The 16,862-nt window shown below is 41.5% G+C and overlaps 1 protein-coding gene across 2 annotated transcripts in view; it reads right to left on the bottom strand.

The window, feature by feature from the left end:
* The window catches only part of SNAP25 (synaptosome associated protein 25), a 61,724-nt gene that overhangs the window by 12,918 nt on the left and 31,944 nt on the right, over positions 1 to 16,862 (bottom strand). For both annotated transcript variants that reach the window (XM_002199070.7, XM_002199062.6), the window contains exons 2-4: positions 15,921 to 16,055; positions 15,252 to 15,293; positions 7,013 to 7,061 (exon numbers count right to left, since the gene is read on the bottom strand). In XM_002199070.7, the coding sequence (XP_002199106.1) occupies positions 7,013 to 7,061; positions 15,252 to 15,293; positions 15,921 to 15,992 (163 nt within the window). In that variant the 5' untranslated portion in view covers positions 15,993 to 16,055. The remainder of the gene's footprint in view (positions 1 to 7,012; positions 7,062 to 15,251; positions 15,294 to 15,920; positions 16,056 to 16,862) is intronic.

Raw genomic sequence — 16,862 nt, 5'->3', positions numbered from 1 at the left:
GACTTGGTGGCTCAGAATAACTTAATGTGTTCATTTTTTTTTCACTTTTAAAGCTGGGGAAAATGTCCTAGAGGAACAGAATGCCATGACACAAAAGTGTAGGAACAGGATTCTCTGCTGAGGTAAACAGATACGGGTCCAATTGGATCAAGGGTCTTGTGTGGAGTCTGCTGTAGGGACAGCATTTTACGTGGGATTTACATTTTACACCATTTGATCCCAAAGGACAGACTCAGATGTTGCCCAGGATCAGAACTGTACTTGGAGTGGCATTTCAATCCATTAAAAATCGTAACTGTAATTAACGAGGAAAAGTAAAGCAATCTCAGTAAAACACAAATACATCCCCAGTCCCCATATGGAATAGAAAAACACTGAATTAGACTGTAGAGAACTAAGAGGGCTGGTTATGGAAGGAATTTAATGTCATCCCTGATGTTAACTGGGTCCTATCCAGAAAAAAAAAAAAAAAAAAGAAGAAGAAAATTTTAGAAGAAAAATCATATGCATATTGACGTCAGTAAAAAGCTTCTCTTAACTTCTTTGAGAACATGAAGATGCCTAATTTCTTACTTGGGTTTTTAATAACAATTGAAGTTTAGCTTTTCAAAGCTTTCTGGGGGGTTTAGACACCCAGTTCCCATTAAAATTAATTTTATTTAATTAAATGTAATGGGAAACAGGAACCTCACCCCTTGAGGGCCTAGAAAATCCTGGACTAAATTATTCAAGTTGGAATAATTCAAGCACTGAAATTGTGCTCTTTTTTTAATTCTTGCATGACACTGGGCTTTGAGAAGGAGAGGTGCCATGTCATCAGCCTTTCTGCTGTCAGTTCTCATTCTCCTCAGCTGGATGGGCCTCTCTCCTGGTACCATGGGAGTTATCAATCCCAAATCCAAGGATATATTTAGAGGATCAGAGTTACCTGGCACTGCCCTCTAAAAGGGGCACACACTGTAAGCAAAGGATTGGGAAACCAAGAAGGAAACCTGAGAGAGGGACTGCACATGTTCAGCCAGGTAATATGCTGAGCTGAGAACCAGAAAAGCAAGGTTGGATTGTCTTAATGCACATTATAATGTAGGTTTCAGCAGAAGCTTTGGTTGGTGTCCGTAGGCACAGATTGTTGTTCTCATCAGAACAGTGAGCCTGGGGTAGGAGGGGATGCCCCTCCCTGTGCTCCTGCTCCTCGCTAAACCCAGGTTCTGTCTGCTCCTCAGTTGGGCCACACTTGCTCTCACTCTGGGGAGCAGCTGTGGGAGTGTGAGCTGGCTTGATGCTGGTTCATGCAGTGTGATGGATTTGCTGCACTTCTGTCACAAGCTCCCAGCTCCTGCTTCTGAGCACTGCAGAGCTCCTTGTCAGTTAAAAGATGGTTGTACCCACATGTGCATTTTGACACCGGGGGATGTGAGCGGTATCTGATCTTTCTTCCATTGGTTTTCCTGCTAGTGCTTCTGTAACCTGGTCTGTCCAGTAGCAAAAGCCAGGTTCACACTGCATGGGTCAGTCCTAGATCTGGTACTACTGGTGGCTCTCAGTGGAAGCAATTCTCCTTGCCCAGACACACATTCTCTAAAGCCATGTATGTAACAGGCCCTTTTGAACTGTCTTTACCTGTTTTCTGTTTTGCCCAAATAAATGAGTGCTTCTTGAAGAGTCTATTTTACACAAATCAAAGACTTCCATTTAAATTACAGCTCTCTCTAGAATTCTGACTATTTATCCTACTTCAGGATTTATGTTTGATGCCAGGGCTATTGCTGAATAGGAAAGGGAGACACAACTCATTTATCCTCCATTAAAGGAAACCTCATTAGTGTAAAAAACCCATGTCATATTTGTAGCACAGAAGTCTAGACAGCTAGTTGCTGGTCCTAAAACCACTTGCTAGTTGTTAATGTTGTGGGCTGGTTGTTAACTGGTTTGAATCAGAATAGTTATGCTGGCTTTGTGGAACAATGCCAATTTATACCTGTCAAAGATCTGGTCTCACAGACAAGGAAAGAGATTCATGAGTTTAAGCACAATTATTGAGGCATAAATATTACAGTGGAATTAACTTAATGGGGTCACGCTGGATTTGTTTTTGTATAACTGCTTTTAAAATGTGGCCCAGAATGAATCACTGCTAGTAGGAAATCAGATTGCTATCGAGAGGTTAATTTAATGTCTGTCTCCATAGATCTTCCCTATTCCAACATTCTGTGCTGCATTAAAGGTTTTAGGGAAGACAGTTTGTTGGCACATACTTCCATTTAGGGAAGTCCTTCAAGGTCAGAGTTTGAACACCTTTTGACAGTTTGTTGCAATATTATTTGAATGAACTGCATGTTTATGTATGATATATGATATATACCTAAGAGAATTGGTGCTGTCTGGAGGCAGAATACACATCAGAAATAAGTTTCATTTTTTTTCCCCTCTGGGAATCTCTGCAACCCTTTTTGTATACTGATGCCTGAGAATATCACTTTCATTTCAAGGTAGTGACCATAAATCTTCTTCCAGATCTTACAGCAAACAAATGGCCTATCTTAAGGCAGAAACGAGAACAGATTTTTACCTGTATCATTGTACTTGTGAATTACTCTGTAAGGTAACTCAGGGAATATAAGCTAGTCCTGTTAGTTTTATCATAGCATTGTGGCCATTTGCCAGTGGGTCTTTGCCAGGATCTTCTGTAACATCCCAGCAATTTCCCATTCTGTGACTGATCTGGGGAAGTGGCTGAGGCAGGGAAACTAGCAAGGGCATTTCTCAGTCACTCCTGTGGTGTCTTGACCAAAAACAGCTGGAAAATCATCTTACAAGGTATGGGTAGCAAGACCATCACAGAGCAAGTGTGGGGTTGCTTCACCTTTGCATACTCATCTGTAATTTATAACAAATGTTCCTTCACTGATGTCCAGGATGTAGACCCTGTGCTTGAATGTCATTTAAATGGCTGGGGAGATCAGAATTTGCTCCTTGGCTTGGAGTATTGTGCAGGGAAGCAATTTCCCCCAAGGGCAATTTTAATTAGGAAAAAAAAAAAGGAAGAAAATACAAAGGATATCTTAAGAACACATTGCAATAGTAATTGCATACAGGAGGGTTTAATTTAAGACTCAGCAGATGAACTATTTCCAATGCTACACTGTCATCCTGTTTTCTATAAAGGAGAATCATACTGGAGCGTAGACTGTGGGACAGCCTTTTCAGAGATGCTGAGCTCTGACCTAGCTGAGCTCTGAAGGGCACTGCTGGGCACAGGTACCCATGGAAGAAAGCTGGAGGGGAGAGCTGTGAGCCCACGTGTAACTGTGCTAAAAATAACAGTAGACAAAGGCACAACCTTGCTTTGCATGGGTTCATTTGTCTTTTGTTCTGTGCTACAATTTCACCATAATTAATACCATCTTCCCTGTGAAAACTGGGGTAGTTGTTAGTCCCCTTTTATTTTGCTAATTAGCCATAACATACAAAAATGCTAAACCCACACTCCTGCAAAAGCAGTGGATGTCAGCTCACATGTGTGCCAGTGCTTTTGTTTGTGGGATTGCCCAGTTATTTCCAAGTTTTATTTCCTTTGTAAGCTTGATCGGGAGTAAGAATCTGCTGGGCAGATTAATCTGCTCCCCACGTTCCCTGGCACTGCTTTTTGTGCATTCTTGGTGCAAGGAGAAAATTCCAATTGCACTGACATTTTCTTTGTCTCTTATCAAAGTTGTGGCTCTTCCTCTGTCTTGTCTTGGATGAAAAATTACTGTGCAGCTCCTGTTATTGGAAAAGTTTCTCCACTCCACCTCATTTGGAATACAAGAATTAAATTCTTCTGTAATAAACTGCATGAGGACAACATCACACAAAAAAATGTCATCGAAGGTCCAAATCTTTAACCTTGCTACTATTTCCAGGTGCTGGTAGTTTCTAAAATAGAGTTACCAGTCTGGGACCTTTTCTGTGTTAGCACTTCAAATTTATCTTCACTTTGTACTATTAGTTTCATCAGTTTCTACTGGCTGCTTTTAACCAAAGTGCATCCAAATATGAACATTTTTCTAATTTAGCATGTTTTAAAGAAGCAGAGGAATTGCCATTGGCATCCTTTGAGTGACCCCATTTATTTTTTCATGTAAAATATTTTAGTGTAAAGAGTTACATATATTTATATAGATATAAAAAGTTATATATATTTTTTAATATATTATTTATATATATATATATATTTATTTATATAAAGGAGCTTGACTCAAGGCCAGATTAAAAAAAAATGTTAGTATTATGGATGCACATGTGGTCTGGTAAAGACTTTCTTAGTGATGGAAAAAAGCCCAACAAGGAAAATCTAAACTCCTGTCTCCTTTCTGTGGGCTCCCCGGGGAAAGAGCTGTGTTAACTGGTTTGGGTGACAGTACCTGACCCAAAAAATGATAACTCTTGATATTGCAGAGGGGCTACTCAGGTTCCCTTTCTTCAGAGGACAGTGGAGCAGGTCTCTTGCTCTTATGGGAGTGCCATTCTCTGTGAAATCGGGAGCTCTTGTGAAGCTCCAGATCTCTGCGGGCCATGACAGACTCTGTAACCTGCTGTGCTGCCAGCTGTGCTGAACCTTTGGGCAAGAGCAGCTATCCAGGCTGGCTTTGTTATACAAATACCTGGCATTGTGAAATTACCTTGTCTTACTGCCTTTCATGATCCCAGAGATTTCTGCCCACTGATACCAGAAAATCAGTTCTGCTGTGCACTATTTGGGTTGAAATGGCTCAGAAAGGTTTTTCCATATAAGGCCTGTTTAACTTCAAAACAAGCAATTTTGTAAGGATACATAGAAACAGAGCTTCAAGCAAGTGCAGAGATTAGATCTTCTGCCTGCCGCCCACTGGAAAGATCAATGTCATGTTTTCTGTATATTTAACACCTAATAATCTTAAGTGACTTGTGCAGTCAGCTGCAAAGAGATCACATGGCAGTGTTAGCAAATGATTTCCTTAATCTGATAATCTGCTGAGACATGTGTGAGCTGCACACATTGCACTAATTACAGAGGGTTCAAAGTCATCATTAGCGTATTATTTTGCCCAGTAGTGTTAGTCCTTTAATGCTAAAATGAAATAAAAAAATTAGCAATTATTATACCTACATATGGTTAAAATGGAGAAAACTTAATTAAACATTTAGCATAATGCAAAGTTACAATATTTTCAGGATTGGTAGCATTATTTGGCTGTTTTCCTTGAGAAACCCACACTGTATAGTCATAAGCTAAATTTACTGAACCACTTAAGACATGACCATAACCAATTTAAAGGGGCTTCAAGACCTTCCGAGTCTTTCCTGGAGTTATTGGCTAACTGCATCTGTGACTGTACAACAAGGATTTCAGGTCCCACTCTCAGTAAGGGTTTTATACTGAGCTCCCTGGACTCCAGAGAGGTGGGTGTGTCAAGTCTCAGCTCCTTGGCTCACTCAGATTGTCCTTCCTGTCATGGCTACAGAGTGAATCAGTCAGAAAACTTCTGAATACAGGGGTTTAACAATAGTAGAATTCCAAAATAATAATTAAAAAGCCCAACAAAATTCAGGATTAAAATCAAAATAAACCTCCCTAGAAATCTGTGGAAATAGAGCAGTTAAAGAACAGAAACATATGTTCCCACAAACCACTAAAGTTTCTTGTGCTCTGCCTGTGAATTACATTGCAAGACACATCTGGATATTAACATTCTTTCTTTCACAATATTTGTGATTTATTACAACCATATAATCCACTGCTGAAACAAAACACATTATTTACACAGGTGCCATATCTGTTTCAACATAAGTAATTTTTGTTTTTTTGTATTTGGTGGAAGTTCTTCTACTGCTATTATTTTTTGAAGGCAACAAAATGTTCTCTGTCATATTTTTCTTGTCAAGACAAATCGATGTGAACAAAATTTGGTTAATTTTTTTTTTCTGTAAATGGGGGACGTGGGGGAAAAGCAATGAGACATACATAAAAAAAAGCAAGTAGAAGAAAGTACTTTCCATTTAGGTCCTGTTATTACTTTTCATTCATTACAGTGTCAGAGAGGTAGGGACATTAAAACTAGAAAGGGCCTGTCAGGTACTACAGTCCATTTCCCAAGAATTCAGTATCCTGACTTATTATCATTGTCCGGGTTTGATGAGTAATGCAGCATTACCTCTGCAGAAAACATTTCCTAATAATAATTTTGTGTCCTGCCACATAATAAATAATAACAAGGACCTGTGGGGGGCTGGTCTGTTAGAGAGTAGCAGAAATTTCTACCCTGTTGATTTATTGGAGATGCCATTTTCCTGGGGCTGTGGGTCTATGGCAAATGAAGACTTATTAGGTTTATTGAGAGGGAGAGAAGGCTACCTTTTCTTTGTAATATTATGAAAGGCAAAAATGTAATTTCCTGGAATGTATTGAATATATCTGGCTCTGTCTTTGTCATTGTCATCCACAGACAGGTAGTGTAAGTCTGAAACCTCCTATATGGACAATTGTAATGAGCTGATTGTGTAATATCTTTTAGTGTTTAAATTCTGTCATTCTCACTGCCTCACTTCTGTACAAAAAGTAACTGAATCTTACACGAACTAAACCCATTTACCTCCTCTTGGGATGCATTTGTTGCATGTATTTCACTTGTGATTTAAGTGGGAAAATTACTTAGCACCTGCATAAATAATGCTGGATTTTACACTTACAGAGGCAAATCTTCTCATCATGTAGCTGGATCTTGACCCAAAGCTTGCTGAAATCAAATGGTGATTTGGTTGAGTTCAGCCTGCATCTCTCTTTGACATTAATGGGAAGCAGATCAAAGGAAGTACAGACTCTTAGGCAGCATTGTACATTTTTCTCTGTTGGACAACAAAACTAAAGGCAGAGAGGTTTTGGGGTTCTCATGCACAACGACATATTTTCTGTCCCTCATTTCCAGGGTTGCACACAGTCAGTACAGCACTTTGAGAAGGGTTATACTTCCTTACTGAAGCAATCTGAACTTACCTCCTTGCTCATCCAACATAACCAAAGTCCTGATACCAGCATCTTTACTCTACATCCCAATAGTGGTAGCAAGGTAAGGAGAGAGAAGGGGAGAAGAGAGAGAGAGAAAGAGAGATCAGTGAGGGAACACTCAGCCCTTGGTATGGGACATAGGAAGACACAAGAAAAACAGTGAAAGGAATGACAAGGGGCTGATTGCACAATCCAAAGGCCTTATGTGCCTGGACACTGTGTGAGGAACTAGGTACTCTCCATTGTACCATCAGTCCTCCTGGATTCACTGGGATACCAAACTTCTGCAGAAAGCACAAAGCCATGGACCTTGAGATTAAAATAATGACTTTACACAAGAGTATTTTCTAAAAAGAGATGGTTCATCTCCAAGTCCAATGAAGCAGGATAAGGGAGGATGGGAGTGTTGATATTGTAGGTGGATGTGAATCTCACAGGAGAAATTCCCCGGTATGACATACACATGTTTGGGAAGGTGGCACAGTAGTTTGTGCACAGCTCTTGCTGCTGACAGAAGTCAGAAAGCTTACCTACTTAGAAAATCCAGTTTAAAGCAGGCTAATATTTAATAGGATTAAGCCATATTTTTTTGCTCAGTGATCTAATAGATATGAGCTTGAGCCAAGGTTTAATTCAGTCAACAGACACCTTTAGCATTAATGGACTTTGAATTGAGCTTGAAGGTAGGATTTTCAAAACACCTACACACTGAATCCGCCTCTGCTCCCACAGCTTAGTGGGAATCTTACCACTGCCTTTGCTGGATACAGAGCTCGAACAAAGCTGAGCCATTCACAGCTCCCACCTGCCTAAGGCAGGAGTAGGGCACCTTTCACAAGTGCAATTTTTATTATGCTTTATCCTCACTCTGGGATGTGATCAGGTGTCTCTGGTTCCTGGGTGCTGTGGTACTGAGCTATATCACACATCAAATTATCTCCTTTTTAATTACAAAGGGGAAACCAGCTCCATTCTGCTCAGAGCAGTGATAAAATCTGTGAATAATTAATGGCCTGAATGATCTCCTGACTGTTTCATGTCAATAACAGATGAAGTAAGTCCTCTGTGGCCTGACAGCTTGACAGCAGTGCTGCTTGGACATGTGCAGCAGTAATTTACTTGTTGCCGTGAACATAAAGCGATCCATGCTCCTGTGAAACAGATGAAGGTGGTGGTGGTGTCAATTTTGCAGAGGGCAGGGAGATGCCCACAGTTGCACGGCTACATCAGGAACAGAACACTAAACTCCAGACCAACCTTCTTGCTTTTCAAGCCACCACTCCTGGAGGCAAATCAAGGACCTAGTGTTATCCTTCCTGCCAGCTGCCCTTCTCACTGCTCATCAGTTTTTGTGGGTGCAGTGAAGTGTCTTTGGCCATCAGCCCTGTCCACACTCACAGGGCACTCCCAGGTTCCCGCAGCCCACAGTGGCTCAGCCACAAGCCCAACCCTGCCGTGTTCAGGGCTGGTTGCCTGGTGCACCTGGTGCTTCTCTGCTGTGCTTCCAGAGGATCCTGCTCAGCTCTTCTCTGCCTCTCCCTGCACTCCTATACTTGTCTGTAATGTCTACATCACTGCAGAAACTGGGAAAAACATCAGATGTGTGCAGGCTGGCTTGCTCTCTCTTTGTTAAAAGTCCCTGTGTGAGTTGCCAGATGGACAGAAAAGGCCTCCTGCCTCCCCCCGGGTCTGCTGCACCCTGCTGCCCTCAGGTCAGCCATCTACCAGGCACCCACTGCTGCTCTCTCTGCCTTCAAGTTCACACTGCAGTTACTTGAATCCCAGCCAGCTTTTATTTTTGCAGCCTTTACAAACTTAGGGTCCAAGGGTTATCTTAGGTTTTCCAGTTTAGAATAAAGAAACCACCTTTAATTATCTTATATTCTCTGTGGGGCACTAAGCACCCTGTGTCTTCCAAGCACTGCCTGTACAGCAGTTTTTTATCGGATCTTTTTATACTCTTGGTAACCAGGGAGGTTTTTTCCCCCTAGATTTGTATGTATTTTAACCAACATGGAAACTAATGCAAACACAAGAAGGCTGCTTGGGTCCTGAGTCACCTTGTGTTTCAGTAAATATGGTGCAGTCTGACATGGGACCCTTCCAAATACTGAACTCCAAACCCTTTTGCTGAATCAAACATAGATGGACTGAGAAATATTTACTGTTGTAATATTTACTCTTTAACCCTCTGACCTTATTTTTCTGCTGTGTTTAACATCTATGCAAGCCACCTTTACAGAGCTAAGATGTCCAGTGACCTGAACAAGATGTGTGCTAGGAGATGAACTCAGGAGCTAACCCTATGGTTTTTATTTCATATCAAATCCTTACACAGAGTGAAAGAGGTGAAATTTTCTGTTCTTTACCTGATCATCAGTGCCATTTAATTTTATCAGGCAACACTGTATCTCTTATAAACAGCCTGCCACAGCATTAACACAAATGTGCAAATATTAAAGGGTGTGCAATGAATAAACTTGTCTGCATCTGTGGTCTAATCCAAAGCATATTGAAGCTAATAAAGAGGTGGTAACTGAAAAGGATGAGATGTGATTCAGACATCAAGTGACAATCTCCTTCTGTTCCAAATTTCTATTAAGCATTAATTTTCAGCTTTTCCACAAAAGTAATTAAATGTGTAAAGTCAATCAAAAAATAAATCATGTTTGTGCATTTAAAATTGGTCCAGACTTTTCTAAAAGCTCAGTATTTCCATGATAACTGATATTTTAGATAACACAAACCCAAACCTGTCTGTAAGATAGAACTATTCCAAAAACGTGTTCATTATCCAGATGTCTGAGCAGGAAACACTTAGTGACTGACCCCCAGTGACAACAGACTGAGGCATCTCTGGAAAGTACAAAACCTCAATTAAAGGAATATAGGGGAAGAAATGTGCCCAGTAGTAGTATTCAGGGGGCAAACACAGACATGTTGGCATTTCCTGCACTGGCAGTGTCCCAGAAACTTGCCTTAGTCTCAGTGGAGCAGGTGCCACTCAAGCTGGCTGCTGGGACAATGTGTAACAGGAGGTGATGAAAGCTCTGCTGTGAAGTGCCAGTCCAAAAGGACAGGTTTCACAACCTCTGCCCCCGAATCCTTGGTTACAGACTCACATCACCATGGGCCCAGAGACTGTGCTTGGCTCTGTCTAGTCCTGAGGGCTCAGGAAGTATTCCCACACACATCCAGTGCTTGCCAATATCAGTGATATCCTGTGTGGGAAGCCATGAATTCATAGAACTAGCAGGCTCCACACGTTATGAAATTGTGTGCTAAATTCCCACCTTGGCCAAGATTAGAGTATTTCTCCCCTCCTGTGCAATGGAGGAATCTCTTCAGACCCTCCAGTCCTTGTACAGGCAATCCTGTATTATTTTACCAAAACAAGGATTCTCAAAAAAGTGAAATGCTTAGGATAGGTCAGGATAGGTCAGAGAGAAAAAAAATGCATCTTTCACAGGACCCTACGAGTTCATAGAGGACATACCATTTTCATTCAGCTCTTTAATCTGTAGCACCCATCTCTTTTGAGAACAACTTCTGACTCTCCTTGACTTCTTGCATTTGAGAGGAGAATTTGGACTGCTGGATTTTGCCATGGCACAGCCAACCTCTCACATTCTTATCCTTTATAAGAAAATGGCATAGCAAGAATTGCTAATGTTGAGGCATTAAATGGGCAGCCCTGGAGTTCCTCTGTTTATCTATAACGCAGGTATTCTGCAGATGGTAAAATATATAATATATAAAATAATTTTGCACATGAGATGACCCTTCAGGGCAGGATGCCAACACTTCCAACTTAAAAATGGATCACATTAGGTGAAACAGACCCCATACATTTCAGAAAAGTTTATGTCCTTCAATCTTTCATCCAGGCTCTAATGCTTAAATAAAAGCAAGTGAACAAGCAGTACTGGTTTGGGTTCTGCATCATTTATATGCCCAGGTTCTCCATTTGGCCACTGGCAAAGCTATTAATCAAAGAACCAGAATATTGATTTTAAATATGATTTTAAACCTCCACACTTAATACAACTCATAGATACTTCAGTTTGTCAGTGCTTCAGAGAAGTCTGTTTAACAGCATTACTGGGAACCCTTTTGGAGGCTTTAATAGACATCCTTGGTCTTCTGTAATAGCTTTTTAAAACTTTTTGGTTGCTCTTGCTTTGGGTTTTTTGTTTGTTTGTTTGATTGGGTTTTTTTTGTGAGGGTTTCACTCAAAGCAAGTCAGCTACAAAATGTTCACTAAAATTTGCCCAGCACTTTGGAGGGGAATTGTATTGCTGTATCATTTCTTGTTATTGCTGTTACAGAACTTAATTTCCCAAGATGGAAATAAAAGTGGGAAGACAATTGGAATGACTTCTCAAAGGGCTCATCAGTCCCTCCAGGAACACAGCGTGTTGGGTCCTGTCCTACCAAAGGCAGCTACTCAAATTTTGGTTTACGCTGAGTGAAGATTTTCCTAACACTATAAGGAGATTATGTATCAGATAGAGAATCCAAATTCTGGAAATCACTTTCCCTGCATTTCAAGAGGTATCCTGAAAAACACATATACACTCTCAGTTATGTGAAGAAACACAAACTTCCCCTTCAATGAAGAATTTTGCTTTAATCCAGAATTATAGTTTGTTTGAATAAATTAATACAGACATTATGTACCAGAACAGGCTGACATTGCTAGCAGTTCCCACAGACACTAAAGAGAACTGTCAACACCCTAAAGACAAAAATGTGGTCAAAGAAACATTTTTTAGTCATCCGTAGCAATGAATTTGCTCAGCTCCTGCTCCACGTTCCCTGTCACCCTGTTAACACTCTGATGTCTCCCTGATTAAAGAGCTACACACTGCTGCTCTGCCTGGAAAAGCACATCCTCAGCCCACGTGAATCTGCTACACCCCTGGCTAACACACACAAAGGGGTCCAATCCTGCATTGGAGGAAGAGAGGCCAAAATTATGGTTCACATTCCCTTGTGCCAGATATGGAGTAACAATGGTTAAAACACTTTTCTGAGGAGAATGGTTCCAATAGTTCAGTACTTCCAATAGGTCTAATGATATCAAAGCTGAATTTCAAATCAGCTTTGATAAGGTTTGGGCCAAACTCTAAATTAATAGAGAACTTTTTATTTTATTTTTTCAGACTAAGGAGCATTTGGCTATGATAATAAATGTCAGTGTATACTTACAGCTGGTAAACTGGAATTCTGTGTGTTCAGTATCCTGTACAGGGCAGCACCAGTTATCAAACATTTATAGCTCAGCATTTCACCTTCAATACTTCATTCTCACCCCACATGAGAGAAGATAGCCCTGTCTGGATTTAAATGTACAAAACAGCCCTTTTGTATGTACATTCCTAAGTGCTTTCTTCTGAGCTTTTACCATTACTGATCGTATTTTTTCCTTGCTGCTTCATAGCTACAAAACATCTTTTTTTCTCTTTACTACCGCAACTGGTTTTCCTTAAAGGCCATGGTGGTGGCATTGAGAGAAGGGAGCAAACTCCCACCTTTTCTCCCCGTGTGTGATATTCTGCATTGCATAATGTTGTCTCAGAAGTAAAAAGCTTGAACATGAAAAGAAGGTCAGCTACAAACTGTATTTAGTCTCACTTGTTCTGCCTCACTTAATTTTTATTTTATGTTTTGGCCCAAACATTTCACAGCATCATCATAAAACACAGGTATTTATAGCACTGAGTGGCTCAAAAGAGCACTGGTCAGTGCAGATTAACTGCACTGCCTGGGCATGATGGGAACCATGGAGCAAACTTAGTTTTGGAATCTGCCATTCCAGTACAGAGCTGCCTTGGGGCAAAGCCATGGCTGCTTTTGTAACATTTCTTGCCTCCCTTGTTGTGCCAGGACAGAGAAAAATCAGCTTCTTGCTAAGCTGGCTTATAAAACCAAGAAGCAATAACATCCTTGGATTTCCTTGCCCATGTTCCCAGAGAACAGCATCAGGGCTTAGTATCCAAACTCTGAATAGTCTTCTGGGACAAGCCGGGCATGTCCTTTGGGGACATGTCCCCAGGCTATGACCTGCAATTAGGTCTTACATGGCTACAGGGCTTCCTTGGATGAACAGCACTCTTCTGGCTCCAGGATGGAGTCCAGTCAGTCTGTTTATGCTGTATTTCCCCAGTATCAATCCATACAAATGTACACAGTGATAATGCTTAAACATGGAGGCATCCTTTTCCTAAGAAAGGAAGAACAGATCTGCTGTATCAAGATAATAGCATAAAAAGCATTATTTCCCTGAATATTTCCTATCTCTATCTACTAGACAGGTTCTGCTAAGTGAGGAAGTCTAATTGGATTTTGGGGGTTTATTAAATCAGAGCAGTGCAAGTTCAATTTCAAATACTCTCACCATTTGTCTTTTTGGTATAAAATCTCTCACTCCCTAAATGCTGTACTTTTTTTTAAGTACCTAGGAAAAGGGATTGGAATAATCAACCAGCTGTTTAGGCCACAGAAGAATTTTAAAGGTCTCCTGTAGTCACATTAGTGAAAATAATATTCAGCTCATTTTAGAAGAACTCCCTTGACTACTTAGTGCTAATTTTAGCAGCTTCTCTATTTGGACAGGAAGATACTGTGGCATCTGAATAAACACCAGGTCCAGAAATGCTGAGATCTTCCAAAGAGTGCTATAAATTCATTGGTAAATTCAGCAGTCCCAGTTCTCCTCCCACTTTGCCATTTGCTGTGATTTAGTACTAAAATTCCAGTGGCATTCGCAATATGCTGGTTCAATATGTTAGGAAGACTCAAGCAGTGCATAGGCCGCACAAATACGGCTCAGGAGAGGCAGGGCTGATATTTACTGATGGCTTGGCCCCGAGCAAATCACTTCCCTTTCCTGTGCCTCTCCTTCCCACTCATCATCTGCCTTGTCTATTTAGATCCCAGGCATTTTGGGGCAGCAGGCTCTCCTGCCTTGTGTTGTGGGGGTACTCATATGAGTATTCTTCCTTGTTGTTGAATAGATTTCAGTAGGAGCTGCATCCAGCACAGAGATGACGTCAACTGGTGGTTAGGAATGGCGTGTCCAGGGAACTGAGCAGCAAAAAGGGACAGATTGCTTGTGAGACAAGAGTGTGTTTCGGCTGCAAGGGGCCCCGATCTAAAGTGTTTGTGGAGGAGAAGTGATGCTGACTATGCTCAGTGACCCATCTGTCTGTCTGTACATGGAAATTTAATTTTGTCTCCACTGGACTCCATTGATCTTCACAGTGGTGATTGATTTCAAGGCCATAAAGCCTATGGCTGGGGTTGTGCTTGTTCCTGAACATGAGACTTGATGTAATTTTCTTCCCATTGTCTCTGCTGGAGACTCCTCTGGTTGTCAGGAGTACTGGGACTGTCAGTGCTGATGACCCTGATTAAAAATGTCACCAGCTCCGGTACCACGGCTTGCATGGTGTCTGAAAATAATACGTCCTGTCAGGCAGCAGCAAAGTTTTCCACCACCTGATGGCTGAACACTCTAAACTAAACTGAGTTGAGATTTTCCAACTTTTAAACTCCTTTATTGTGGAGAGGGTGAAATATTCCCAGACTGAATTGGTTTTTTCCCTCCAGGCAGGTATTAGCTATGAGGACCAAGGCAGGGTCCCCTTTCTTAGCACCATGGAAAATCAGAGAACTCCCAGCTCCAAAATGGTCAATCTAGTACACCCTGTGAGCCTTGAAATCCTGATAAATATTTCAGAGATACACAAAGAAATAGCATTTAAATGCTGTGCTGACCAGTATTCTATAAATAGCTGCAAGTGTTTATGGAGAAAGAAGTATTTAAAGCAGACTGGGAAAATGGATCAAGGGCCCTTCTCACCTTCCCCTCTTGCAGTGTTATGCCAAGGATGTGAGAGTGGTTCTGGCACAAGGCTCCTAGAGTTCTGCAGCAAACTCAGCCACTTGTCCCTGACTCCAGGTCACCTTCAGAGGCTGATTCCTTCATTTATCTCCAGAATCATGTCTCAATGCATCCTCAGATATGACCAAACCGGTGCCTTGGCAACCAGGGAACAGTGTCTTGCACGGCCCTAGTGAGGGGTAGGGATGAGCAGGGACAGTGGCACGTAAAGCCATGGCCAGGCCCTAGCAATGTGGATTTTAAAAAAGCCACTTCCAGTGGCAGGCTCCCCATCACTTCTGCTTACAGTGGAAGTGCAAATGAAATGCAAGTCCTTACCTCTTCAACAAGCTGCAGCATTCGACGGGTGCTCTCAAGGGACTGAAAAGAAAACAGGAAAAATCACTGAGATTTGGCAAGTTACGCTTTCCAAAGCTAACATGCAGGCTCATGCTGACAGGATGTTTTTCCTGCACGCTTTCCCTCCCCTCCAAATCAGGCCATCAGCAGGGCACTGGTGATCTCTCCATCTCTATGGATGGCTAATGCAGCACGCCTCAAGACAGCTGTTGTCTCCAAGGCTTGTGCTCCCCTTGCTCACACGCTGCAGCAGTGCTGCTTGGAACCATGGGTGTTCCACTTTAAAAATAAAGCCTGTGGTTTTCAGCTATGACTCTTCAGAAACCTAACTGGTGACTTCTAACATTTAATAGGTTTGACAAATCGAAGGAATCCTCAGAAAATATTAAATTGCTGCCTTTTGCTCTGAGGCCAGTCAAATTGATGCACAATCTAATACCTAAACCAAATTCGCAATCAATAAATTCCCTAATCTGGACTGAACACAACATTAAATTTTACCCCAGCTCATTTAATTTCCAATTCTGTTTTCAGTGTAAAGCTGATGGAAAAGAGCTCTAGAAATCCTTTGCGGGATCAGCTCCTATTTCTGGCTGTGTTTTTCACACCAAGCCCAGCCCAAGTTCCCAGTTTAGCTACTGGTCTCACTTCATCAGCGAGCTGGTCGGCGCGCCGCTGCATTTCTTCCAACTCATTGCGCATATCCGCGTCTTCCGCCATTTTAGCTGTGGGGGTGTTTGGGGACGCTGCGGATCAGGATTTGCACTCAGCTGCTTTGTGAGCCTGGAAGACAGCGAAAAGGAAAAGAAACATTGCGGTTAGGAGCAGTGCTTAAACGCCAGTCTCACAAAAGCGCTTTTATTACGTCCTTGTCCTCACCCAAAGTCTCATTCGGGATAGTAATTCCTACATAGCAGAAAGCAAATCCTTCCTTTTTTCTTGGCCTTTCAAATGCAATTCATACAGAAGCTGGACACTTAGGAGATGCTATCTGCTGCCAGAAACAATCTTGAAACTCATTCATTCTTCTCTAGAATTGAAAGGCTTAATGTGAAGAAGGTCAAGGTCAAGTCTATGCCCCTCATGTCCTGTGTTTCAGCTGTATTGCTTGGAGGGCTGGATGCTCATCTAACACATTTGTAATTAAATTAAAGGCTATGAAACTTTGCAGATTTTTACTGGCTAATGATTTTTCCAGCATACTATAGCTCAGACTATGAAATAATATTTACAGCTAAACTGGGAGAAGTCTACATGGGAGAATCCTTAATTTTGTGACGGTAGGACCTGACTGGTATTTACAACTTCTCCACAAAGTAGGTCAGATTCTGATCTTTGTTATACCTCTTGATACAGAAGGAAAACCCCGAGCTGGTCCTAACCAGAGGTCAGGATGCAGCCCATTAAGCCTCGATTTTGTAGGGTTTCTTTTTTCTTAAAAATTCAAGCTAGCTCTGATTACTGAGCATGCCTTGATTAAGAAAGGTGGGCCCTCCTACCATCTGTCAGGTCTTTATAACAACAACACTGGCTTATTTCTTTGCTTGATTCAAGCATGGCAAATTACTGCTCACTAAATGTTAGATTTGC

Source organism: Taeniopygia guttata, chromosome 3 (genome assembly GCF_048771995.1).
Source record: "Taeniopygia guttata chromosome 3, bTaeGut7.mat, whole genome shotgun sequence".
In the NCBI taxonomy this organism is placed as follows: domain Eukaryota; kingdom Metazoa; phylum Chordata; class Aves; order Passeriformes; family Estrildidae; genus Taeniopygia; species Taeniopygia guttata.
This window is presented reverse-complemented; position numbering and strand designations above follow the sequence as displayed.